Source organism: Lichenostomus cassidix, chromosome 4, assembly GCF_008360975.1.
Source record: "Lichenostomus cassidix isolate B80296 chromosome 4, HeHo_3.0, whole genome shotgun sequence".
Taxonomy (NCBI): domain Eukaryota; kingdom Metazoa; phylum Chordata; class Aves; order Passeriformes; family Meliphagidae; genus Lichenostomus; species Lichenostomus cassidix.
This window is the reverse complement of record NC_139484.1, coordinates 19,812,109-19,839,911: the sequence shown is the minus strand read 5'-3', so window position 1 is coordinate 19,839,911 and position 27,803 is coordinate 19,812,109. Positions and strand designations below refer to the sequence as shown.

The 27,803-nt window shown below is 43.4% G+C and overlaps 1 protein-coding gene across 2 annotated transcripts in view; it reads right to left on the bottom strand.

The window, feature by feature from the left end:
• Positions 1–27,803, bottom strand: part of AFF1 (ALF transcription elongation factor 1) — a 68,837-nt gene that overhangs the window by 4,860 nt on the left and 36,174 nt on the right. Inside the window, exons 4-20 of one of the 2 annotated variants that reach the window (XM_085058148.1) lie at positions 19,095–19,139; positions 17,948–18,034; positions 17,293–17,329; positions 16,870–16,924; positions 12,451–12,505; positions 12,280–12,323; positions 10,711–10,867; positions 8,512–9,408; positions 6,868–6,947; positions 5,206–5,446; positions 4,303–4,394; positions 3,644–3,707; positions 2,685–2,821; positions 2,391–2,462; positions 1,697–1,790; positions 1,552–1,595; positions 536–780 (exon numbers count right to left, since the gene is read on the bottom strand). In XM_085058148.1, coding sequence (XP_084914274.1) covers positions 536–780; positions 1,552–1,595; positions 1,697–1,790; positions 2,391–2,462; positions 2,685–2,821; positions 3,644–3,707; positions 4,303–4,394; positions 5,206–5,446; positions 6,868–6,947; positions 8,512–9,408; positions 10,711–10,867; positions 12,280–12,323; positions 12,451–12,505; positions 16,870–16,924; positions 17,293–17,329; positions 17,948–18,034; positions 19,095–19,139 — 2,446 coding nt within the window. The remainder of the gene's footprint in view (positions 1–535; positions 781–1,551; positions 1,596–1,696; positions 1,791–2,390; positions 2,463–2,684; positions 2,822–3,643; positions 3,708–4,302; positions 4,395–5,205; positions 5,447–6,867; positions 6,948–8,511; positions 9,409–10,710; positions 10,868–12,279; positions 12,324–12,450; positions 12,506–16,869; positions 16,925–17,292; positions 17,330–17,947; positions 18,035–19,094; positions 19,140–27,803) is intronic. The other variant, XM_085058150.1, reaches the window with a different exon arrangement.

The window sequence follows — 27,803 nt, the reverse complement described above, 5'->3', positions numbered from 1 at the left end:
AGCAATTCTAGGAATTGCTACTGGCAAATACTGGGCACATGCCCAGCAAGGACTCAAACTCAAGCACTGCTCAGCTTCTCTGTTAGACAGAGAAGCCAGTGTCACCATTTTCAAGACAAAATTACCTGGAAGTTTGACAAAAACTAAAGCACAAGGCTACAGGCCAAAATGATGTTTTTAAACAAAGTGAACCAACTCAGAAAAGCTCAGTGCCCCAAAGGGAAAGATAGGAAAAACCCAAACCCCTTATGCTTCTTGTGTTACCACGAAGTGACTTGGCTGGTTTCCTGCACTTGACACCCTCATCCCTTAGCTCTTAGACATTTGAGGATGCCAGGACAACGTTTTAATGGGAACACTCATCAATACATCACCATCAAGTGTCTTTGCCAATATGCCCTGGCAGAGATTTCCAGAATATTTCATGCTTTGATCTTTAGGCATGGTGCTTGCTGCACTGAGCGTTAGGACTGAAGCAAGTACACACACATAACCACGACACATGAGACAGAAAAGACAAAGGGCAAAAACTTACCTTTATTCTTTCTGGCCAGTGCATCAGCCTTTTCCCAAATTTCATATGCATGGAGGATATAGGAGGTGATGTTGACATATGAAGAGGTGACATTGGAGATGTGACAAGAGACAGTGACAGTAGAACCAGTGCTGTTGCCAATGCTGTTGTGGCCAATGCTGTTGCTATCATTTGATCCCAGCTGAGAACTCACAGATCCAGCAGGAGAGGGTATTGGAGAAAGAGGAGAAGGCAAGCCTGTGCTTCTGCAGCAGAAAAGAAACACCATCGTGAACATTCAACTTTCAGAGCTAAACGTCTTTCCACAAGGCTGCCTCATGCCAGGAGCTATCTGGTGTCACCCAGGCCTGCAGCATGGAGTGGACTGATGAAAACTGAGATGTGTTCAGCTACAGCACAAGCAATTGTCCTTTGAGGGCAAGGCCAAGTTTTTGGAAGTGATTTAGAAGGACTCTGCTTGACAAGAGAAAATGTGGGACCAGACATCAGAAAGGGCCACCCATCCACCTTCCAAAATCTACACCTGCTTGTGAAAGTCTTCACCAGATTATCCAAGTGTTGTCCCTAATGCCTTCCAATTGAGGCACACTGAAGCTCCCCTCCTGTGGAGGCTGGAGCTTCTGGCAGCTACTCAGAGCAGCCAGGTCAGCCTACACACACTTATTTATAGAGCCAGGGCAGCTAAATGTGGTCAGCCACCCGCCTTCCAGACACAGCCTGGCTCATCACACCCCCACCACTTCAACCAACCTAATTTTAGTCACTGCTAGGACAGGGCTTCCACCACTGCTCTCAAGAGACCATTTACTTCCCAATGAACTATCCTGTGCAAGGTGGCCAAAAAATGTAACTGGAATCAGCACCACTATCAAAGTCCAAACAACCTTGTCTCAGCCACAGAATTTGAAAGACAGCCTGGTAGCTATCTGCCACATTAAATGACAACAGCATACAGAAAAGCTCTTACTTTTTGTCATTAAAACACAGACACATGACAACAAATCTTTAAATCTTACCTTGCAACACCTGGTGAAGGTGCTTGTATTACTCTGAAATTACTCTGCAGCAAGGAATAAAAGTCTGGTTAGTTTTAGGCTGTTCAGCTGACATCAGTAACCACCATAGCCATCCAGCTGGCAGCTCACTGATACCTTTCCCTACCTTGAAGTGGTCATTCAGGAGTCTGGAATACCTCATTGCAGTGTCTTTTTTGTAACCAAACATTGCCATGTGCAGAATGGACTGGCAGCGCATACTGTGAACAGAAACACACCTGAGCATCAGTGTTTGTGCTCAGCCCTCACCTGTCTTGTGGGATGGAGGCAGGCACACCTCAGCTCTACTGGAAAGTCAAGAAAATTCAAATTTCTCATCCTTCTGATCATCATAAGAAAGGACTTTGTGAAAAAAAACCACACAGGAAAAAAAGAAAGAAATGAGGAAGGGCCTTCTCTGGTCTTTCATACAAACGGGTGCCCAGGCTCTCAGAGGTGCCAAAGGCTGAAGTAAGCCCCCATCCAGAAGTGCCTCATCCATGTTCAGCTACAGCTTCAGTTACACAGCTCAAACATGGGCAGCCAAATCATTCTTTCACCTTAGGTAAAAGCCCTTATGTACTCTCAAGTTACCAGCAGATCAAATTTTAAAGCCTGTGCCTTCTGCATGTGGTCCCTTGTGATGTCCCAGCTCACTTTAGAGATGTTTCATCTAATTCTGTTTTATATACTGCGGGTTTTTTTCCCTTGCATAACTTCAACTCCCATTTAACTAATTCCTTCACTCCTGGAAGTAATAGATCTTTCCCTCCATCAGGTTTCAAAGCAGAACATGAAGGAACAGAAACACAGTTACCCACCGTAATACAGCAAAGATTTTTCCATGTGAAGAGACCGAGGAGTCTGCAAACGGTTTCAGTGTCATAATGAATCTAAGGAAACAAAATAAACAGGACCTTGTCAGCCACCAGAGTGCTCTGAAACCCCACAGTTTATGAAAAACCAGTGCATGCCATTATCTCAAGAAATGGTCAGAAAGTCAGGAAACCTGCCCCGAGTTCTTAGTCCTGTGTCAGATCTTGAGAGGACTGTTTGTCACAATGCCCTCCCCTCCAAACACGCTGCCCAACTGCCACCCTCCGGAAGCCACTTACTTGATGAGAACTATGGTGTCACTGAGTATGCTGTAAGCTGATTTTGGTTCCAGCACATCTGATTCCAAGGCAATCCCATATTCAATGAATAAAAGGGCAGCCTCCAGGTAGTGAAAGGCCTTTCCAGTCTTGTCAGTCTGTTGGGAAGAAAATTCTCATTTTTCAACTAAGACCGAACACACTTTTCTCAAGTGTACTTGAGATCTCTTTTCATCCTAATTAGGCAGGATTTAAAGAAAGAAAATTGTTCCTGTCTGGTCTCTGGGTGACAATTGCAGGGTTCTCAGCAGAACCCCTAATGTGATCCCACTCATCAGCTTTGTGCATTCCATTTTTATCTCTTCCTCTTGCTCAGTGGTTATATCAAGTAATTTATTATTTTCACTTTTTTAGATATGATTATCTGGTCTTGGAGGCTTGCCTTCTGCAAGGCAGAGGGGGCTCTCCCACTGCAGTATTCCCTCTCTTCATTTTCACAGGTAAACAGAAAGTTTAAAACAGCAAGTGGACATTATCTGACTGAGCCATAACTAGCACAGCAATACGTTCACTTGTGCATGCTGTTAAACTGCACAGGGCAGAGAAAATCAGATCTGCCAAGGCCACTTCCAAGTCTTGGCCACCAGCAACACATAACCACCAGGATCCTGATTTTTCTGTCTTTTTAAACTGTCTTAAAACTAACTGTTCCATCTGTTTTCCAAGGACTCTTTTATAGCTCTGCAAAGCTAACCCTAAGCAATGCCAGTTCTGAAACCTCTTCTCTAGATGTGTTTACATCACAGAGAAATGTCTGAGCATCTGGCAAATAAAGACAGCCTTCCAACACATGACCTGAACATACTCCAAGTATGGAGTATGGAAGTCACATTAGCCAGTGAATCTTATTCCCATGGACAGAGGTACCAGGGCTGAGTGCAGGAGCTGCTCAACATTCCCAGCACAAGGTCAAGATTTACCATTGCATCAGCTTTGTGCTTCAGCTTCTGGGCCTGTTCCATGTAGTATTCTTTTGAATGCTGCCTGAATTGGGGACAGAGAGGAAAAACAGATAAAAGAGAAAAACGGTAGGATGATCATCAGCTTTACTTTCATCTCGAGAGGATGCTATGGGTTGACTGATTTCTTAAAAAATATATGTTGGAATAATATCAAAAACTTACATTCAGAAATAAAAAACCACTAGAGGTTAGGCTTCTATGGGAGCAAGTTAATTATCTCATTTCCATGGAAATACAGTAATTATGACATCTATCATTCCTCAAGTACAGTCCCATAAACACATTTGATTGAAACATACAATAAATTTGGCAGCACCACACACTCATCTGAGACCAGAAGACCTTGCATTCAAGTTACCTGCTTACAAGGGAAATGGTACCAAATTTCCAGAGTAGCTTCCTTCAAACCAAGAACTGCTGTAAAACTTTGCTTTCTTGTAAACCTTTACTTTGTGGTGGGTGGGTTAAGTCATGAGAAAGCAGTACCAGCCAGGTCTCATACATCTCTCTCTCTCTTTCCTCCCAAAGATGTGCTCATGAAAAAGCAGAAGCCAAGGTGGCTTCAGGGCCTCATGTCTTCAGAAAGTACAGATGAGGGGTGTCAAACAAAAACTTACTTTTCAAACTTGAGCAGAGGTCTCCTTGGCTTAGAGGTACCATTTGGCAAAGAAGGCACTGGGAAAGGCTTTGTGACATCACCTGCAGATCCCTGAAAAAGCAGAGAGATAAAGCTGATTAGAGAGATGCGCCTGAACCAATTCCAAAGCGTGGCTTTCCTAAATTTCAAGTGAGAATGTTTCTTTGTCCCAAGCACAGTCTGTTCTCCAGGCTCTCTTCCCTAGCAACCCCTCCTTGCTTCTCACCTGACTGCTTGTAATGCTTAACACCATCCAAATTTTTCCCAAGCACAGAGAAATTCAGCAGCAGGTTTCCTTGCACAATGACCAAGAGAGCAGTGAGGCTGCAAGCAGCACATTTTTCATGTCCTCTAGCCAAGGCAGAATGGATAAGATCCATTCACATTTATTTCCAACCTTAACCACACAACAACTGCTGATTCTCTATTACTAACTAAATTGTCAGGAAAAAGCAGGCAGTTAGAAGCCAGCTAATAGAGTGTGCACAGTCTGTCCTAACACACACACACAGAGAACAACATCCCAGACCACACACCCTGAACCACCAGTAAACAGCCATGTAATCGAATTTTATAACCCAGAAATGCAAAGAACCATCTGCAAGAATCATGAACTATTTTGTAAACAAGCTATAATAGCTTATACCTGGGTTATAGTCAATACCACAGGTTGCTTGTTTTCTTGTTTTTAAGGAATCTCGTCTTTATAACCACACTTTATAAATACACCAATATTGTATTTGCAGTTGCCTACAATCTGAAATGGTGATTAGCATAAACATGACTGTCACGCCTTTGGTGTTTACAGATTATGTTTCTAAAGAGACTCACATAGCACCCGTGAGTTGGAGCAAACATCCCACCAGTTATCCTAGATACCTACTTTGATACCCTTTGACAGCTCAGTATGATTTTCCTCCACTTTCCTGTGCTTGTCAAACAAAGGATGCTTGTGGTTGCTCTTGTTCCTGGGAGGGTTATCCATGGCAGGCAGCTCATCAGTCTCAGCTCTGGGTCTCTTTTGGGTCATCTTGGTTGACTTTGGTGCAGGTTGTCCAGTGGACATGGCTGGCAGTGGTGGGAGCATATTTTTCTTCTGGGTTTCAGATGAAGCTTTTGATGCTCTGGAGATGGGAAGCAAATTCATGAATATGGTGCACATATAATGTAGGGATTTTTTACAAACTTAGTTATATCACATACCAATTCTGTTAAAATTCCCCTGGAAGTGTGAGATGATTTGTTAAAACAAAGAATTCAACAAAAGCGAAATGAAACGTCATGGGCCTCGTGCTTTAGACAGCAAACCTTCACTAGGTGAACATCAACATACAAGCAAGCTGCTTTTCAAGTAAAAATAAGCCTCAGAACTTGTCCTTGGAGCAAACACTTGTAACCAGAACATCAGGACATTGCAAAACAAGCATGCCTCCAACACAAACCCTCTTCTGAGCAAGGAATCCCAGCTCATGGACTGCAACATCAGAAGAGGAGCAAATTAAGTTTAACCCAGTGAGAAGTTTGAGGTGTGATGGTGCACATCCTGCCTGATTCTGTTGTGCATGGGATAGTCCTCTCCCCTCTTTCACCACCCACTTTTCCCATGGTTTGGTCCCTACTCACTGCACATGTGCTCCTAAGATTCTCTACTTTGGCACAGCTGATGCTCCACAGAGCACAGAACCATCCCCTGACCTGCCCCAGTGCATTCGCTCCCCCAAAAATGCATCCTGTCCTTCCCACTCCCAAAGCCAGAACATGACTAAAACAGGCGCTCATTTTCACTGAGAAAAAGGAAGAAATAAACCCCAGAATTAAAGCTCTTCCATTACTAACACAGTTCAAATATCCCTTCACCCAACTAAACGTTAGTCCCAGCGCCTCAGTGCTTCCAGAGTGCATCAGTGTTTTCTCTTCAGAAAAGCAGTTTACTCCTATTGTCAGGACATAAACCTCAACACTACATACCAACCCAAGCCAACACCTCCAGTTCAAGCCACAAGCAAGCAGGAACTGAATGCAGCAGCCCATGACTGAGGCATGAGTCTCCCCTCTTGGGAACGCTGCCCAGTTGGAAACATGCTCTTGGAAGCACTCACCCCAGCAAAGGCCAAGCCAGAATGCTGGCACTGCCCTGGTATGCAAATTACAGGGGAAGCTGCAGCAGATCTACCAGAAGCACTGCAAATGCTACACTGGGCTAAAGGAGGAATTCCTGGCCACAAAGGCCACCTGAAATTCCAGACAGTCAGGGCTCAGAAGGCACATTGGGTCACTTAGGAAAATGAGACAAAGACAATAGATGATTTTAGTAGAGAAGGGAAATGTTCCCTACACTTACCCACCCACACCTACAAAGCTGTTTTCTGGACTGGTTGCTTCCAGGATGTAAAGGCAGATCTGCTGCAGATCAGGTTTCAGAAGGCACATTACATTAGAAGCAAACTCATGAGTATAAGGACAGGAGATACAGATCCTTGATCTAAGCTGTTTAAGAAAGATTGGATTTATACATCCTTCAGCCATTCCACCACTGTATACTCACTTCAATTTATTGGAGTCTTTGTTAGCTGAAGACTGCAATGATTTTGTTTCTTTTTCTGATTTCATTTTCTTCCTATCAGTCTCCTCCTCTTTCCTCTAATAGGAAGGAAAAAAAAAAGAAAAAGAAAATCCCTTAGGTTTTCAAAGTTCACATAAAATACAGACCAATGCAGTTAAGTTTGATTGATTCTGATTAAAAAAAAAAGAAAAATACCTTACTGGAACCAACAAATTGCAAACCCACAGCACAGAAGATACAGATTTCAATTGTTTTGTAGTGGCAGGGATGAAACTGCTAAACCTATTGCTGCTAACAGTAATTGAAAGCAAGTATGTTTGTATGTGTGTGATCTAACTCACTTGTATGTGAGTTAGATCACAGAGATACCCCAGATGTGCAGGGGGGGTTTGATTTTTATTGCCAAAATGCTGATAGAGGCGAGATTTTAAAGCACTGGTAATCTGGACCCCCACAGCACTGCAGGTGGTTCTCACCAGAGCAGAGCAGAGGGGCAGAATCCCCTCCCTCAACCTCCTGACTACTCACCTTTGGATGCAGCCCAGGACATGTTTGGCTTTCTGGTCTGAAAGCACACACTACTGGGTCATGTCCAGCCTCTCATCCAAGGGAACCTGCAGGTCCTTCTCCACCAGCATGCTCTCAGTGAGTTCTTCCCCCACTCTGGACTCATGTGTGGGACACATCCAGCTTTATGTCACTCACTGGGCTGTGCTGTGACACAGTTTACCTCTGGCAGTGTGCTCAGGACAAGGCTCCAGCACTGAGATCACATCCTTACACTGTTTTTCAGGTTCCACACTGCCACAAAAGATGTCTGACAGCTGTATCTGACCCAGCTGGCTGCTGTGAGGCCTGAGGGGGGTTTCCCTGCAGCCAGACACTGGGATTGTAAGGGAAGATGTCTAACACCAAATAGCTCCTCTCCTGTGTCTCTTAGACAATGGGAGAAGTGACAGATTTACTGCCTATTTCCCTTTCTCCCACTGCTCTGCAAGAGCAGGAACTTCTGGGGTCTGTCAAGTTTCTTCACCATTTCTCTGCTCTTCTCAACTCTCCCCCACAACTACAGGAAATTCATAAAATTGCAAAACTAAATAAAACCCAAACCAAGGTTATTCACCCACCTGCTCTGTGAGAACCAAAAAGGGAATCAGGGACTGAAATATCCATAGGGAATACCCATTCACCACAAGGCCTGCAGCCAAATCTTTGTGCAGCTGATCCAGCTGGCTGGAGGTATATTCCTAGTCCCCTTTGGGAGTCAGCTTTCCAAAAAGTACTTGTGAGCAACGATCACCTCACTTAAATAAAGGGCTGTCTTGTAATTCAAGGGAAAGCAACTGTTACAACTGTTTTTGTTGTCTGAGAAAACCAGGATTTCAAAAACACAAAGCAAAACTATATTCTAAAAAAACAAGCATGTTAGATAGCTTACAAGGCTTTTCATTTGCTCAGGAGGGGATTTCTGACCAACAAGAAACATCTACAGACAGTTCTGATTCACATTCCCCTTAGAAGTTTGGTAATACCTTTACAGAAGGATAATGGCTCTACTCCCACCCTGTGAAGTGGGAACTCCACATGGGCTTTTCAAACAACACCTTGGTCCTTGTACAAACCCACCTCCCGTCCACCTCTCACCTTCTTCTTTCCAAGGGATTCCTCAGGAGTGTCCGTGGCTTTCCTCTTCAAGTCCTGCTTCTTCACACCAGGAAGGTCCTTGGTCTCTGCTTTCTTCTGGTGTCCATCTTTCCTGGGGGGCTGAGGGATTTTTTCCAGGTGACAGAGATCTATTTTCACCACGAGGTGCTCACGGGTTGGGGGGTCCCTCACTGGAGAGAGCAACTTCTCCCTGAGAGGCAAGGGCAGTTTCTCCTTGTGCAAATCCTGAGGCCTGTGGCTGCTGGTCCTGATGGGGGTTGTGCCCTGGTCCTGAGCAAGGGGACTGAGAGTATCACGTGCCTGGGCATCTCCCATGAGCTTGGGGTCCAAGAAGGGTTTGGCCTTATCCTGGTGGGAGCCCTTGTCCTTTTTTTTCTCAGAGGGTTCTTGAGGTCCTGTTTTCAAGTCTTTTCTGTCAGTGGATTTTGTCTTCACTGTTTTTTTGACTTTTGGCTTGTCTCTGGAAGACTGCTCTCTGACCTCCAAAGGACCAGGGTCGCTCTCCACCTTCAGGCCTCTCTTGGGCCCCTCGTGCACCAGGGCTTTGCTGGGCCTTTTGATCCCCACGGTCTGCCTGGGCGAGGGCTCCTCGGTGTGCACAGGAGGCTTCTGGCAGCTGCGTTTGGTCGGAAGAGGAGCCTCCTGAGGAGCCCTGGCTGCTTGGCTCTTGTGAGGAGGCTCCCTCAGCTCCGTGTGCCGCTGGGAGGAATTGCTGCTGATGCCCTGCTCCTGCTTCTTGCCCTCCTCACATCCATCCCCACGGTCAGTTTCACTGAGGCTCTCTGTTGGCACTGCTGGTGGGTTCACCTTGGTCAGCCAGTTGTCCAGTTGCCACTTATTAGAAGTTGGTGGCTCAGGCTGCAGACAAAAGAGAAAGGAAGGATTCAAAGCTGATGTCTTTATGGGCTGTTTCCATCCTAGCACAGTTCACCAGAGACTATTGCCTAGAGGTCTCAAAGTGTGAGCTTTTGCATGTGAAGAAGCGACTACAAACAAAGAAACAGGCCATGTGCCCTAACTTATTCCAGAGCATCATGGATGAACAGTTTGCTGAATTAAACAGAAGGATAAAAAGGTCAAAGGAAGGTAGCTAGGACTTCATTAGTATTTTCAGGACACACTATGCAGAATTTGGTAAAAGAGGAGAAGTAAAACATCTGCTTCCTTCAAAGACACCATACTGGAGTGGGCAAAGTCTGTAACTGAACTTCTGGAGGGTAAAGAGCATCAGAGTGAAATGGAAAGACAGGATATCTCAAAGCTTGTTTTTGGCACATAAGATTCTCCCTGTTCATGCACTTCTAAGCTGAAAAGGAAGCAATCTAGAGTGAGGCAAGGGAGGAAAAATTAATTACAAGGGCTTTGTAAGAGTACTTCAAAACTGCCAGTGGATTGTTTTACATCAGCTGAGGTCTGCAGATACAGCCATGCACTTCCCACTGGCCTGAAAATGTTTTGCAAGCTGAGGGAACTGTTTGAAAGCATGGGACATGAGCACTTCTGCAGCAGATTTTTTTAAAAATGCATGGTTTCACAATTATGAAAGCTTAAGGCACCAAGTTCTGTTTGTCTGCTTTCCTCAATAAAAACCTCAGAAATACCAATGCAGCAGTATCCAAGCCAAATCCAACAGCAGCAAGATGAAGCACATTCCAGCCTCTCCTGCAGGTCTGATCCCTTCAGCTACAACCTAGGAGAAGCTGAATCTGTCTCTTGGGTGCAGGAACTGCAGGGAGGCAGCAGCTCCTCTTAAATTACCAGGAAACTGGTCTCACCCTGACACTGCCCATTGCCTTGGCACCCAGAAATCCTGGACATGCAGAGGTTGCCCCAGAGAGCCCAGCCCAGGTGTGCTTCCCATCTGTGCCTTGCTTGTGTCTCCCCAGTGAAGGCATTCATCCTCCAGGAGGGCTAGACAACTATGCCAAAGGACGTGGGGTAACACTTCCAGGCTGGGCATCTGAAAGTCTAATTATGTTGTTTCTAAGGGTAACTGAGGTTGACAAACTCTAAGAAGGGAAGCAAAGGGCAAGAAAAGTCGAGGGATGCAGGAAAGATATCAAGAACAGTATTTCAGGTCTCCTGCCCTGACTGCATTGAGACAGCAGAGTGTGAGGCAAGAGGCTGTGTAAGCAGCCTCTGCCTTTTATTTGCATTCACCTCAGGTGCTGGTGCTCTTGGAGGGTCGTTTGCTTCACTGTCACTCGAGTGGCTCTCTGTCTCCGAGTCTGAGGAGCTGTCTGAGTCACTGGTGCTCCCTGACTCCGAGCTGCTGGAATGTGCTGATGCCACACTCTTGGGCTGGGACTGTAAGGAACTGCAAGGCCACCATGAGATAAAATTAGAAAGCAGCAGGGGTGAAGGTTATGTACTTATTATATTGACATGGCAGTATTCAAAAATAAAACTGAACCCCCATGTTTTAGCACTGAGATGAGAGGGAAGAAGGCGAGAAGAATACATTGGCATACTCAAAAAATAAAGCACCAGAATATAAAATTGCTGGAAATAATAAAACCTTTAACTCCAACCCAGTCAAATATGTAAGCAGGATGCCACTGCTACAATATGAAGCTGTGTTTTGCCAACCGAAGTTTTAAAAAGCACCAAAACTGATCAGCACTTTTCTGAAAAATCCAGCCAGCAAAATGAAAAGCTTCCAATAAAGGTGAACAAGACAGGAACATCTATTTCAGGATGGTTTCTGTTTTTTCTGTTCTCCCCCTTAAGTTTTCACTTCATGTGTGTTATCTGATCATGCTGCTGTAACCACTTCATTAATAGCCACATCAGGCAGCAGCAATACCCTCCCTTAACCAAAAGTGTTTTCCTCCACACTGACAATGGAGTGGATGGAATTGAGGGAGAGCTGTCACTTTTATGCATTTGTTTTGAAATGGGCTTACAAAATTAAAATTTAAATATTTTAATTTCTTTTTTTATCTTCGAAAATGGTTTCTCACATCAGTATCAACAGATTTGTAGGACTTGGAGGCAAGCTCCTTGCTGATCCAAGATGGATATCATGAGAACACTCCTATTTCAAGAGTTTGCAGAGACACATATCATGCCAAGTACTGGTGTGCTTCTCTGCAAGCCTGACTTTGTAGACCACTATCTTGTGCTTGAAGAATATACACATCAAGCCAAAAAATGCATGTCAGTGCTCTCCTACAGGAAAAACTGTGAGCTTTTCTGCTTTTCTTCCTCCAATGCTGGCATGTGGGTGTTTGGTCTACCTTGAATATTGCTTCTGTCTAACAATACATGGCAGGAACTGCTTACAGTCAGCTTCCTTATCAAGAGGAGCTGAAACAGACTCAGTGAGTCTTCCTAACTCTTTCCTGTTCTTTACCCACTTGGCTGTTTTGGGCTTCCTTCTGAGCTATAACTGGACTCACATCTCACCCATTGCCACTACAGCTGAAAATCCCATTAGCTGCAGTGTGATCTACAGACACACTGGTGGAGGGGAGGAGGAGAAAAGAAGGGAGCAGCTGAGGAAATACAATTCTAGTTCATAGGCAAAATCAAGCATGTCTGGATTATTAACTTCTAATTGGAGCTTTCCGGAAAACCCCACACAACTAAAGCTGACTTTCAACAGCAGCCAGAAACCAAAGTCTGTAGCTACAGGAGAAACCAGGAATCCTTACCCTCCTACCCCACATATAAAAACCAGTTTTGTTTTTCTCCTTATGTGGTCTAGCTAGTAGTTTGGGAACAAACCTGTACCTTGGAGGAGCAAGTGGAGAAGGTGACTTTTCAACAACCTGTTTTGTTCACAAAAACAAAGAGGAGAGGGGGAGGAAAGGTTAGCTCAGAACTCAGAACAATGCAACAAGTGGTGATGTTTAAAGGGAAGTCTGTGTGCCTAGAGTATAAAACGCTAAAACCGACTTGGTCGTCACCACTCTCTTCACTATCACTGAGCTGCAGGTCGTCCTGGAGCATTCTGAAAGACAACCAGAAGATAAATATCAGCCAAGGCAGACACATTTTGAAGCAGCAGGCACTGAAAAAGATTGGGTTTGTGCTTGCCAAAACAAACCAACCTCCCCCATCCTTTCTGAACATTTGGCATGCTCAACCTACTGTCATTAAACCCTGTCATTACCTGAAATGAATGGTTAAAATGTTTTGGTTTGTTTTTTCACTCTGCTTTCCAGCTGACCTTGGGATATTTTGCAATGGAGGTCTGTAGCAATGGCTGCCATTTACAGACAACAAAGACCAAGTTCTGTGAGGGGACTGCTCCTCAGAAAGGGTACTTTGCACACTAGCAGAGGGTGAAAGAAGTCTGCTCCTGGTACAGCAAGAGCCTCTCATGCTATCAGCCTTCATGGCTCCCCAAGGGACAGAGAGCATCAGGAGCACCAGGAGCTGTGCATGTTCACACGCTTTGCTCTCAGGGGCTGCAAATATTTCTTCTGTCACAGGGGTTCTCGTTTTGCTGCTCAAGTCTCCTATCACACATATGTAAGTCAGTGCCAAGGTCAAGCCTGTCTCCCATCTCTTCTGTACACAATGAACTCCATGCTCCTGCACAGCTCAGCAGTAATGTTGAGCGGTTCAGGTACTCAGAGCAGTTTTCAAGTGGGAAGGCATGAACTCTGTTTCACTATTGCTAGAGAAGAGAGCAGGCTGCCCACAACAATTTTCAAAAGCATCATTTAGTCCTCTGCCTGCAGGTGGTAACTACTGTTGGCAATTTCAATATATTACCAAGGTTTTTTAAAAGGCTAGAAGGGAAGGATTTGTGGGGAGAGACCACAAGCTCTCCCAGACTGTTATCTCCCTCTTTGGCAATCTTGCAGGCATCTCAAAGAAGTTGGAAAATAGGCAGGCAAAACTTTGTTATTCAAGTCTTGAAACCAGCTGGTGACAGACTCCTCAACCCAGAAAATCATTCCAGTGTCCTTCCAAAAATGGGATCAAAAGCTTGGGAACTGAGACAGGGATTTTAATCAGGTCAAAACTCTGCTTATTTCAACCTCATTTCAAACTAAGGGCTTTCTGTGAGAAATTTTTCTCCCGGCCAAACACAAAAAATAAGCCTCTGACCTCTCATGACAATACATTTTATAGCGAGAAAACAAATACAAATGATCCCCAGTGAACCACATCACCCTGGGAAAAGGGGGAGAAAGTTAGAAAAAGTTGGTGCTTTCTTTGTTCAGCATTCTGACTGCTGTTCCCCTGGGATCTATCCTCCACTGCCTCATTTCCTCACACACCTTCTTGGTGGAAATCACCTCTTGCCTCTTCTTTTAGAGTAAACACTGAAGGGAAGCGCTATGGGACACCACCTTGGAAAAGGAGAGCTCCAAATTTCCTACACAAGGCAAACAGCCTGCAGCCTGCAGCAATCCTGCAGCAGCCAGATCTGCAGGTGGGCCAGAGCTCAAACTCACTGCCAGACAGATGAGGCACAGAAAGGAAAAAAAAACAATGACAACACAGGCACTCTCCACACTTCTGGGCAGTTTGGCCAAGCATCTACTGGCATCTCGATGAATTATTTTTATTTTCTTTTCCAACTCCTTAGGGGAAGGAGTCCTTCAAAGGTGGTAGTGAAGAAACTTCCAGGGATGCTAAAATATGCTGAAAGTTTTTTAGTTTGGTTTTGGGGTTTGTTTCTTTTTTGTGTGGTTGGAGGTTTTTTTTGTTTTGTTTTGTTTTTTTTGTTGTTGCTTTGTTCTTGTTTTTTTCTGCTTTAAGAATTGTGGACTAAAGATCTATTTCCTTTAGAGGTAAGAGGATAATCATAGAATCGTTTGTGTTGGAAGAGACCTTAGAGATCATTTAGTTTCAAACCCCTGCTGTGGACAGGAATGTGCTAAGAAACTACCTAGATCTTCTTAAATCTGATTTAACTGTTTGTAATAAAAAGGACTACCTTTTCCACCTGAGCTGCTGGTAAATAAAATGCATCACCATTAAAGAACACTGCAACTACTCATGCTCAATCTGGAATTAAGGAAGGACACTAAAACTTTGAGTCATTTTTCTGCAAGGGTAGACAAAGCCAGTTTCCCCAAAACAAGGTTTCAACAAATTGTTAAATAGCCTAGTTAGAGAAAATAAATCTGCCTTAATAATTTTAATGCTCCAATTACCTCAGGAGTTAATGGATGCTAAGGTTTCATTTGCACGACCTGTTCATTTGCAGCTTATACACACACCATTAATCTCCCTAAAGCTATTTAAAGAGAGTCCTTTTAGTGAGAAGCAGCACAAAAATGATTATCATTTGCCAAACAACCTCACTAAAAGCACAGGCTGGTCCCTCTCAGCTAGCCAGGTTAAAAATGCATCACCAAGAATGAGCTGGCATCTCCCTTTTAAAAGAAGGGCTGCTTCCATTCCAGCACTGCCAGGTGCAAACTTCAGGGCTGCATTCAAGAATGAAATCCATCTGGGAAATCCCTGCATGCTGTGAAAAGCTGAATGCCTAATTTGGGCACACAGATGCCCTGGGATTTGATCTTCTAATTAACCAGCACAAACGCTGTTTGTTTTCAGCCAGCTATACTTTGCAACACAAGCTACTCCAGGCAGCTGAATTTTCAGACAGTCACGTGTGCATTGAACAGCAAAGAAAGCCAGGCCTGTTGTGCCAAAGAAAACACACACAAAAAAGAAGGGATGCATCAGTTCAAGGGAAAGATGTAGAGGAAGTCCTCGGGCAAACCTCACTTGGACACAAAGCCAGGCCACCCTGTTCCTCCTGCTCCCACTGCCTTTGCTGGCCCTGGGCACACAGCCCTTGCAGATGAGCACTGCCTCTGAAGTGCCCAGCAAGGATGCTGAGCAGAGAGGGGATCATGGCAAAGGACAGAGCTCCATACTGTGACAAATTTACAATTCTGGCCCTTTGGGCTAAGAAAGGAGTCTCTCTGCTGCCTGGGAAACTGACTAAAGCGCTGAAGGGATTTTTACAAGCAGCTGAGAACAGAAATAATGATGGTGGTCATAGGGTAGCTGGGCAGGAAGGCACAGCCTGGAGCAGTTGAAACTAGTTTTAACAGCGCAATGAAAATTTCCAGAAGTCATCGAAGAGGAGCAAACTGGGGTGGAAGAAAGTTCCAACAAGGAAGAGATTAAAGGAATAGCTGACTGAGAAACAAGACACTATCCCACACTCCCAGTGAGCAAGGGCTCCTCTGCATCCTGCTGGAACAGTAGAAAAAGGGATGTTTAACAGACCCTACAAAGCTTGAATGAAAAGTTCTACAATCTCAACCAAGATTAATGTCCTTTTGCTCTTACTTGTGATTAGCTCAATTTTGTTTTGCTTTTTATTAAATAATTCATGATAAGGAAAAGGCAGACAACTGGAGTAAGCTTTGTAGTCTGTATTTGCAGCCTTCCATGGAACAACATATCACAGAGTAACGAGATCTTTATGTATCATATGAACTGACAGACATTTAAATTTAAGGGTTCAGCAAGTGCCTTGCACACACACCCCTGAGCCTTCCAGACATGGAAAGATTTCTATTTGTTACTCAGGGCTCAGAATCCACCAACACTGCATTTGGCAAGGTTAATCCTGAAAGACTAATGTCAGCCCACACAAAACTGCTTTCAAGCAACTTCTGTAATTAACCTAGTTAGCAGATAACCACTTTCACCTACAAGGGCAGCACGAAGTTATTTTATCCACCAATTTTTGGTGGGTTTTTTTTTCAATAAAAATAAAATTAAGACAACACTTTTTAGAAAACTTTTCCTTGGGCAGAAAGCTATACCCTGTGATTGCTTTAAAATTGCAGCCCTAGCTTTTACAGCTCTTGTAGCTGGAGCTTTACTAGCCCTCCCAGGGTTCAAAACAATATCCAGAATCAATCAAATTCAGTTTGTACCCTTTGTAATTTATGTCCGTTGGATGCATTATTGTAGGTTGAAGAGCACGAAAGCGTGATGCTAAGCAACGACAGATGAAAAGAACAAAATTACTTTAATCTGGTGCATTAATAGTTGGGTTTTTTCTTCAGTTTTGTTTTGGTTTTAACGCAGTCATCATAATCATTACAAGGTTTAGTGGACTTGGTTAAAATTTGGGTTGTCAGGTTAAGGGTTGGGCTTGATGATCTTAAAGGTCTTTTCCAACTTAAATGACTTAAATGACTATGATTTCATCATAAAACTATTATATTGCTGTTGGTGAAAAATCCCTCCATTGAAGTTTTCTAAGAAAAATCAGACTGATAAAGCCTTAATCTTCAGAAACATCAAGTAACCCAAAATTCAGTTCATTCCAGGTTATTTTAATTAATTGCACAGTAGAGAGGTGAACAGGGTGTGGTTACTTACGATGTTCTTGGCTGAGAACTAGGTAGCAACATCTCTGAAGGTGCTCCATACTGCTCTGGAAATCAAAAATGAATAGGTTGGGTTTATTTGCCTCCTTTGTAGCCTACTTTACTCTGTGGTCTCTGAGTACCAGATTAGACTCATCACTTTATTCCAGGACATAACTGTCATTCAGATTATTCATCATTCCAAATGGGGTTTCCTAATGAAATACTGTTTGTCCTCTGATGAACTGCTGCCTTAATGTCTAGGTAATGAATGTAAGCCTCTTAAGCCATTTCTAAATTCATCACTGTTCAACAAAGCAGAGGAAACTACGCCTCTTAATCAATGTAAACATTTGACATATCATTTATAACACACAACACACAAGGCTATCTGTCAATAAACATACAACTGTGTTTTCTTTGGGTATCTACTCACTCTGATCCTTTGCTACAGATCCTTCAGGTTGCAATTCCTAGAAGAAAAGGACAAAGTGAAAATTGAGAATAAAATAAATGAGCTCTCTCATAAGAGCAGGATCCTGATCATTTTCCATGTACTACTTTACTGTAATAAACACTTCAACTAGCTTGTCAAAATGTCCAATAGTCTAAGCTGGCCTGACATAGCTTAGCATGGACAGAAATGATAATATGCTACTATCACCAAAAACATATTGCTAGCACATTAGGGGTATGTGCATTCTTGAAGAAATATTTTTAAAATTTTGTAAGAGCTACCAAATACTTCTGTTTAACACAGCCAGAAAATATTTTTGTTGACAAAAAGAATATATACTTTGTGCTTCATCAGAGATACTTGAAATATCTCAGAAAAGTAGTTACATTTGAAGGCCACAACTACAGCAAATGTCTAAGTTGCTGAAGCATTTTTTATTTTATTATTTATTATTTTTTATATTTTAAAGCACATTTATTATTGTGCTTTAATTTATATTACTACTTCTAAAAGTAATACCTCCTAACAGTCTTTATTTATAGAAGGGGGAAAAAAATCAGATGGAAGCACATGCAAGAGCCAGAAAGCTCTCTTCTAGTTTATCAAAAGTCCTGGCAGAAAGAGGGTGCTTTACCTTTGCTGGGAATGGAAATTTGGAAGGCTCTGCTTTAGTAGGCGTATTAAGAGCTGTCAGGGGAGGTGGCCAAGAGCGGGTCATTTCCTGGAAAGAGATTGAGAGGAGCAGCTATCAGGATTTTTGCTGATAGACACAGATCAAGTTTCATGCTTGAGAGATGCATTTGGATCTACCTCTTGATGTATTTGGATATGTTTCCCCACGGTTCCTACAAAAATAGTGATATGCATTACTAACCGGCGAGCACACTGGAAATGTCTGGGGAAACACAAAAGGATGCCAGACTTCCAGGTGGAGTCCTCGTGCTGCAAGCCCAACCAGAGCAGGGCAGCCAGTAGGCACCTGTGGACAGCTCCCCTTCAGCTAAAACACTGCCCCAACAACAGCTTCTGGAGAGCAATCAAGGCATCAGGATTTTGCAGCCTGAAGCAACAGTGAGGGAAATGAATCGCAGAAACCAAGCTGTTCCGCCAGGGCTTCAGCATCTCAGAACAGCATTTGACATCAAGGAAACATCTCCTCAGGATCAGCACCACTGGCTTGGGAATCCCAGGGCATTTTCACAGCATGCACAGGGAAGGGATAACAGACTCAGCCACAGCCACTGGGAGCCTGGGCGCTGCTTACAGAGTCGGCTCTGACACAAGGTTACAGCAGAGACAGTTTTGCATCAGCCCTGGCTTTGCTCTGCATGAGTGGGCTGGAATTCCAGTGAGGGAGCAGCAGCAGTGCCATGCACAGGCAGGTGGGAAGGACACCAGTGTGTTCCTGCTCAGGGCCATGCTGCTGGGGCTGGCAGCACAGACATGAGGCAGCATGTCCAGAGCCTTTGGAGGAAGGGCACTTGGGAATGGACACCCCCTGACCTGATGTGGGAGTAGCTCTGGCTGTGTTGGATGACTTGTCAGTTTTGCACTGCACCAGACTGTATTACACTTATGTACTGATAGAAAGACTGATCTTACAACTCCAGCTGTATTTGAGGCTGACTCTCATCTTTATTTCTCCTCAGCACACCCCAAAACTAGCAACAGCTACATCAGCTGAGTGAACAGAAGCACAGAGGTATTTTTTCCCCCAGCCGTTACCTTAAGGCATGCAAAATCTAAGCAAACACAGAGATCTATTATTTAAGAGTACCTACCCTCAATATTTCTTCAATGGACTGCACATCAATGGGGTTGGTTTGCTGTAACAAGAAAGAGGGAAGCAGCATGAGTTTGTTTGGGTTTTTATCAACTGACAAGACAAGCATGCACTCAGTGAACATTTGCTTACCAATAGCTCAATAAATTTCATGGAAGTCCATTAGTAATAAAATTCTAGCTAGGATTAAAATCCCCATCAGAAGGGTAGTTAATAATGCACTTCTAAAAAGCATCTTTTTTTCAAGTCTTTAGTAGAAGATATGGTCAAATAAAGATGAAAAAGAAGGAAAGTGAAACAGAGCTTATTAAACAATGGTGCTCATTCAGGTGACAGGATTCCTCTTGTTTCACGATTTGCATTCTTCCATGAATCTGTGTGCACTCAGCAGAAAAAGTAGTCAGTATAAAGTTCTGAGCTGCAAGAAGGGAAAGTAGAGGTGAGCTTAAGTGGAGGAATCATGCACCAGGTCCTTGGGCTCATGGGAATAAAACTACTACCATTAGAAAACAGAAAACCAATACAATTGTAGCTTGCACAGCTCAGAATAAAACCTTGAATGTACCACTGGGTACAGGCAACATGGCGATTTCTGGAAAAGTCTGCAGGTAGCCTGGATTGAGGGATTGCCCCTGTAGCTCCCCCACCCGTTTTGCTGGAGCCCAGGCAGTGACCACACACATCTGCCTGGCAGAAGTGAGTGAAGATTACAACAGGATGCTCTGCCTGGAACGGGGTAAAAAACTCAAAGAATGCCACCAGTGGCAAATAGTATTTGCAAAGCTACTGGTGGTACATGGAGAAGGGAGAGTCACAATGCTTTTGGTGTTGAATAAAGCTGAAACCAGTCTGACTCACCAGTTCCAAAGCTAAACATCCTGATAGTGAGATGAAGAGTAAAGTACCTGATAAAGGAACAAACATTCTAGTGATACTACTAATAACTTATCTAAAGCTGCTGAGCTGACACAGCTGGCCTGAAGACCCCTGACTGACAGTCAGTCGATCATATAAAAGGCCAGCCCCGAATTTTAACAGCAGGGTCTTCTAACATATGCCTTCTCAGAGTGTATGTGTGCTTCCACATACAGAGGTGGCCCAGCCATGGGGAACACCACACCCCTCCACAGATCAGCTTCTCATCTACTAACAAGGCATGTGTTTTGAAAGTATCTGTTATTTACACGTCCTTTCCTAACTGATGTCATTAAAGGAGGCTGACACAGAAAACAACCAAAGAGCTGAGTGGTTGAAATGAGCAAAGAGCATCCCAAACCAGTTTCTTGTCTATAAACAAGAAATTCTATGGAAGTGCTCAGTCATCAGAGTAATTGCTGAAGGGGAAAGGCCAGGAAGAGTTTTTTCACATTCAAGGAAGAGGACGGTGAGCTCCACTGCCCAATCAGAAGGATCTTCCCCAGAAAAAAGTAAAGAACAAAGCAAGCAAACATTTCAATTAAGTCAAAAATTGTCATCCTTGGCTCTCTCACAGGAAGTCCGCTCATCTGTTTCCCACATGCTGCACTATTTACGTTGGAAGGAGGAGAGGAGATGAGGAATGCCTTTTCCCTGCAATCTCATTTGTCTGAGTCTACATAAAGCTCTCATTGAGGCAGTGCTCATTTGACAAAGACTGGACTTTTCTTCAGAAAATCATGTACGGAGAGCTGCTTCTGACCTTACCGAAACAAACGAAAGCCGAGGCATGGCCAGATTAGTCACACAAATGAAAGCAAGGCCTGCAGATGTGTCCCACAGCAGACACGAGGAGGGGACAGGCAGGGCAAACAGCAAGGAATTACCACATGGCAAGAGATTGGGATGCTTTGTAACTCATGGTGCCAAAGCAGGCTCCACTTTTTCTTCCCAGCAAGCTTAACCTGGTAGCTCAACCTAATTTACTTTTTAACTCAGTAAGTGGTGAACAGCAGACACAGGCACTTGTATCTTCCCATACAGATTGCTTAAAAAATTCCTGAGAAATCCCATGAGAGCATTGCAGAAAGATCTGTTCTCCCAAAACAGGTACGAAATCAAGATCCTGCCCTGACAAAGTATTTGATTGCAACAAATCAAAATTGGTTTACTTCACCCATTTCTGAAACTTAGGTTTAATGAGGAAATAAATGCTGACAAAAGTGGAATTCAATTAACCAGAGAATTACAGAATATCTGTAACAGCCAGTTTGGACCTCTCTTATCCTTGCCAAGCAACCCACATCCCCCTTCCTGGAGTTCTTTCTGACAAGCCTGGAAAGACTTTGACATTGATACAGGTTAACATATACAGAGTATTTATAGTTCAATTGTCAGGAGGATTTATTGTAACCCCCAAGGGTTCAGTGACTGGTTCTTCACAGGTCCAGGGGCTCAGCAGAAACCACTTTCTTCCTAAATGGCACAAAATTTAAAGGAAAACAAACACATGACACTGAACAAGCATCACAAATCAGCAGCAGAAGGACCTCTATTTTCATTGGATTTTTTAAGACACCATTATCAAATACATTATGAAATGATTGCTCTAGAGATTACAATCCCAGGCTGTTTGGAACATGCACAGGGTCAAAACCACACCAAAACTGGTCAGTTATCTGACTGCATGTGGGAACTCTCCACTGGGGCTGTTCTGCTCCTCCTACCAGTCAGGTAGGGCTGTGGCTGTCCCCATGCCCTAAACCTGTGGGCCACACCTTTTTCCCCTCCAGCCCAGCTCCAGTGACCAAGGACACCTCTCATCTTTTACAAAGCTGTGCATCCAGTGCTTGAAGGACCTGGGCTTTTCTGCATACTGAGTAATTTTTTTTCCTTTTTGTTTGGTTTTTTTTTTTTTTCAAGCCACATCTTGGCTGTGTTTCAGCTTGTTAAACCAGTAAACTACCATTAAACCACAATTACCACCCAGCAGCAAGGGATGTCCCTGCCAGCTTTAAGAGAAGAGTTTAGGGAAAAATAGAAACATGATGCTGCTGCAGGAGGAGTTAAAAAGCCATAAAGCCAAAGAAATCCCTGAAATGAGCTCAACTCCACTGAGAACTGTGAGTGTAGAAGATCAAATATTACACACTGCTATCTATCCCTGCTAGCACTTTTACAGCCTTTCCTGGGAACACTGTAATGTGCTCCCCACAGACAACTCCAGTTAAGCCTGCTGCATATTTGCTGTCTGACACCGACATCTGCACAATCCCCAGCTAGAACTTCCTTATACCACATTCACACTGTCTTTCAGTTTGGGGATGACACAGGCACCTCCAAATGTCACTTAAAAACTGTTTTGGTGGTCAAGGTCAAACACAACCATGGGATATCCAGAATTGTTGGGTTGCTGGGTTTGGTTTGGCTTTTTAGAGCCAAACTGATACTGTGCTTCAGTAACAGCTAGCTCCTGCAGCAACAATACTACTTTAATTACTAATAATATTAATAAGAATACTGATTTAAAAGTAAAAAAAGGAAATCATCAACTGAAGGATTCACTACTACTTTGATCATCAACTGAAAAGGACTTCAGGCCAAAATAATTTCAAGCATCTACACAAACGTAAGGAGCCCTAGAAGTTACTTGAGGAATTAGTCTGTCTTTGCTACAGCAGCCTTGCAAAAATGCACAGGTGCACATACCCACAAAGAAGAGAGGGAACTCTTAATTTAGAAAACAATTTAAAATCTGTGCAGGCACTCAATTCACACTGCATAGCAACTGCGTGACGAAACTCTCAGAAATACTTCCATGTCCTCTCCTCATGAGCATTTCCAAAATCCATGCACTTTGATGAACACATAGTTCTGCACACACCCCAGGCCTTGCACAGCTCTGTTGGGGAATGAATGAGGAAATCAGGATAATAAGAATCACCCAAAATCACTAAACTGCCTAAGGAACCACCAAGCACACTAAAGAGATGCCCCACTGGCCGTGATAATATGTGGGCAACAGATACTATAAAGATTAAGCAGTGGTTGTCTTTTTTTTTTTTTTTTTGTAATGAAGATGGGGTTAAAGAGCTTTTAAGGTTGTTTCTTTTTTTAAATATATTCCATTAAAAATTACAGCACACACTTTCATCCCACTCTGTCACATGTGCCAGGTGGAGCTGAAGCACCGTACAGCTCTCATGTGTGGAAGTAGGGGGCTGGAGCTTTCTCCCTGGTCTTTAAATAGCTTGCCTCATCAGGAGGCTCTGGCATAGTAGTTTCAAGCAAGATGTCAAAAAAATCACCTCCCAGAGAGAGTTGGCCATGCATTATTTCAGAAGTCACCGCGTGACACCGCCGAGATGTGTGGGCTCAGGCAAGGCCAGCGGCAGTCAGAGCACAATGTGCAGAGAGGGGGACAGGAGGTCTGGAAGCAGACATTAACTGGAAGGGATACAGACTGCCTCTCAGGCAAGCGTTAAGGTGTTGCAGACCTTTCTGCTCCTTCTCATCTCAGTGATTTCCACCCAACTGCTTATCTCTGTAATTTGCAAGCCTCTGCTGTCACAGCCCATTTGAAGCTGCCCCCTGACATCCTGGGCACAAACAAGCCCCTTGTGGCTCCATCTCAGGTGGAACGGGTGCTGCAGGTACCCAGGCAGTGTAGGAGAGGAATAGCTACAGCTCATGTGTGTTTCCTATGCTGCCTGGTATCTCCTCCTAGCTAAAACTGAAATGTGTTTGTATAGCTCAAGTATGCCAGCTATTGCTCTTTGCCTGATCTCAGACTGAATTATTAGCACCAGCAAAACCCAAGCAAGTGGTGCAGCAAGGATGAGAAAGGCCAATTATGAGTTCCATGCCCTTCATGCTGCTGTCAGGTTTTCTTTGTTTCCTAACGAGAGCTTTGCCCCTGCAACTATCAGCAGACGAGGTCACCAGCTCTCACGCTAAAAAAACAAAACAAAACAAACAAAAAAAAAAAACCCCAAAAAAAAGTGTCACATTTGCATTTGCTGCTGCTTCCCATTTAACACTACACTTTGTTATACTTGAAGAGGAATATCTAGTTTTAAATTTGTTTTTTCATGTCAACTGCACAGTCATTGCCACTTGAATGCAATGAAGATCATAAAACTGCATAAGCATGAAGGGTTAGTTTGAAAAAACAGGCAGGACAAAAATCAGACAAAACCTAACATCCTGTCCTCACTTCACCCATCTGTGCTTAGCCAGACAGAGCAGGAGGAGATGTTGCATATTAGATGTACTCTCCTCCTTGCACACAAGTCACGCTAGCAGTAGCAAGCCAACTTACACTCCCAAAGCAATTTCCCACCTGTGTTTTTGTACAGTTAAAAATCCATCCTTTATGTGCTATAGATGTGTAAGATAGACACACACAGGGCATGCTTCCAAAACAACCCAGCCAACAAGAGACAAGACATATTTTAACCAAGACTCTCCTAATCCTGATGATGGATGCAATAATGTTCTGCCATGTATTGAAAAAGGCTGCCAAAGCTTGAAGCTCAAACTACCTTGCTGATCGACACAAATACATAAACATGAAAATTCATGAGGGCTTTCACACTTTATCTTGAGGAACACCAGACTCCAAGCAGATTGTCTGCCAAGGGTGTTTAAAAGTTCCATATCACAGAAAAGAAGTCTTACAATTCTTTTCGTTTTACAAATATGAAATGCCTCTTATATTGCACCCAATAGTTGCATAATTTGAAAATAATTATTTAAAAAACTTTATGAAATGGGTATTTTGGATTATGAGAAAAACACAAAGAAAACCTGTCATGCAATCAATGTATGCTTTGCTACCAGCAAATTTTCTTTTCTCTAGAAAGCACACAAAGCCGATGCATAACGCTATATTTTCCCACGTGCACTAACCTAGTCCAAGGCCTTGTATTCCCTGAGCAATGGATCAGGGATATTTTAATTGCTCGCATCTAAACAGAGTGGAAACAATGGAAAATGACTTGGTTTTGAAGCACATACTGGTGAAACTCAGTAACCACAACAGCTCCCTGGGGCATAAAACCACACTTTCACTTCCAACCCACAGGTTCCATCAGCACCCACCACTTCTAACAAAACACAACTTTCTCAGCTCTGGCACTGACGGCCACTCGGGTGAACCTGATGTCAGCTACCGAGGAAGAAGCCAAAGAGCCTTTGCCTGCCACCATGACACCTTTCCCTGTCTGCAGGTGGGTTCCTCAGCCCGTGGGAGCAACATGAACTCCGAAGCAAACCTTGCACCGACGTCCCTGGTGCAGGATGGAACTGAGTGAAGAGCCCACGTGCAGGGAGCAGAGGATTTTAAGCCAGCTGGCTCCTTCTTGCAGTGCTGCAGAGCCCACGGCACCGGGAAACAGGATATCACGGGAGAGTCTCTGCCTCATCCCTGCACCATCTGCAACATTCAGGAGCACCCGGAGAAGCAGGCTGAAAGGGCACGTGGTTAACCCAAAACACACGTACTTGAAAATGAGAATGGCTCAGATATGTCACCTGCTTTTGTAAGCAGTGTGTTTGTGCACAAGGGGAAAACATCGCTGTCACAGCTGCTGTAAAAAAGACTCCTGCAAACCACTGGAGAAGTGACTGTATAGGGGAAACAGGGGTGAAAAGCAAACAAAACCACCAAAACTGTGTCAAGTAAGAAAGATGCAGGCAGGTAGTCAATGCAAGACTTTTCTGATAGCTTTGAGGTTAAGGAATTATAGGGATTGTTTTTGTTTGTTTGTTTCCTTTTTAAAGCTCATGCAAAAAGTATCAGTGTTTTTAAAACATAAAATATTGCATCTGAGCTAAAGCTTACAGAGATGTGTAAGTCTTTGCACTGTTGCCTCTGAGCTTTCAAGTCAATAACAAATCAAATTAAAGAGTGTCCAAACACTTCAAAACAAGCTGTATTTTAAGGATGAGACCATCCTTTCCTTGACATCACACTTCCCTCATAAAAATAAATTCCCACACTTGCATAAATATATGCAAGTGTGGGAATACTTGCATATATTTAGGTTTTCCTTGGTGCTATTTTTCTATTAAGCTCAAAACCATTTCAGAAACACAGAATAAAAAGGGACTTCCGTTACTGTCATGAAGCCTTTATAGACATCATTTGTTTAAAATCTTAAATCATACAAAGGTCAGTATATCCTTAATGACTGGCTTAATAAACTATGGTTACAGATTTTAAAGACCATTTTGCTACAAGGAATATTGTCTGAGGTTTCATTACTACTGTAAAATAACATAGAGGTACTATTTGGCAGCAGAATCCTTCTAACAGCAGCTTGAGCTGTTCCAGGAAATTCAGGAAGCTGCTGTCACAGAAAGACAAACCCATGAGAAAGGAAGGCAATTTTCTCAGCAGGTTTCCCAAGACTAGGATTAATTTTCACAGGAGAAATTACCGCAAGACACATCATTTTAGCACAGAAGAAGAAAGCTCACTATTTCAACAAAAACATGACAACCACAACAAAAACACACCCCCAAACATGAGGTAGAATACAAAAGGACAAAAAGAGAAAATTAAACACAAAGAAAACTGAAATAGCTGACATTTTATAAAAACCTTGTATCAGATTCTGTTTGTGGAAAGCAGTATCAAAGTAGCAGATACTGCTGCAGCTGTAAAAAATACATGTTTGGGGGTGCACTTGTTTGAGTTTTGTGCCAGTTTCGGGTAGCCAGATGAGTGGGTTTAGCTATGGAGGAGGAGCAGAAACAAGCAACACATCCTGACTCTCCCCTCTCACCAACCTATTTCTTCAACCTAATGCAGTGAGACTGGAGTAATTCCAGCAAAACAAAGCAAACCTAAAGTAGATCTGCTTGACACGGCTTCCAGATTTAAGTTTCACTTCTGTATTTCATGAAAAACAAAACCTATTTATGCTTTTTGCTTCATGCACACTAAAACAATGCTGAGGGCACCACAGAAATGTAGGGAAGGGTTCTGTCTTATCCAGCCAGACAAAAATCTTCAAAACTACACTATAAATGCATTTGTTTTCCCATTTGTGTTTATGCTGCTTGCTTGGAGTCACAAGACTTCATTGTAGACTCAGTCTCAGAGCCCACAGGAGCCTCCTAAAATAATTTCTCTGGGTGCTATTTCAGGTCCTCTGTGGGCACCAGGGTTTCACCAGCAGCTCTCCTGTAGCCAAGTTCCCTGTGGACAGTTCTGCAAGCACATTTAACTCATTTGAGTCCACGCCACTCTTTTCCAAGACAAATAGCTGAAGCTATTCCACTAAAAAAAAAAACCAAAAAAAACCAAAAAAACCAAAATCACACCACCTTCTCCTCTGCTTCTGCCCACACCCCAACTCAGCAGCCCAGCTCAAAGTGAAAACAGCAGCTCTAGCCTGTCACCACCCTTGTCGCAGGTTTGAAAACAAATCAAACCATTCCCATGAGGTTTCTTCAGCTGACACTGAATGATCCTGGTAATTTAAGCATTTTACATCAAAATGCTCAGTAAACAATGGTTGAACTGTCTTGTTCCTGCGTGGGTGCCTGCAGGAAATAAAACATTCTTTAAAGATTTTACACGCTTTTCTAACCCTGAGATGGATTATTTTGCCCAGTCTAAAAATAAACACACGGGCCTCCTTGTGTTCAAATGGCGTAAGAAAAACAAATTGCTATTTTGTCTTTCTTCGACTGAAGTAGCAGAGGGGGTTGTGTCCTGGGGGAACAGACTGTTGATATGTTTTAATGAAGGATTCATTACAAATCCTGAGCTGCTGAAAGA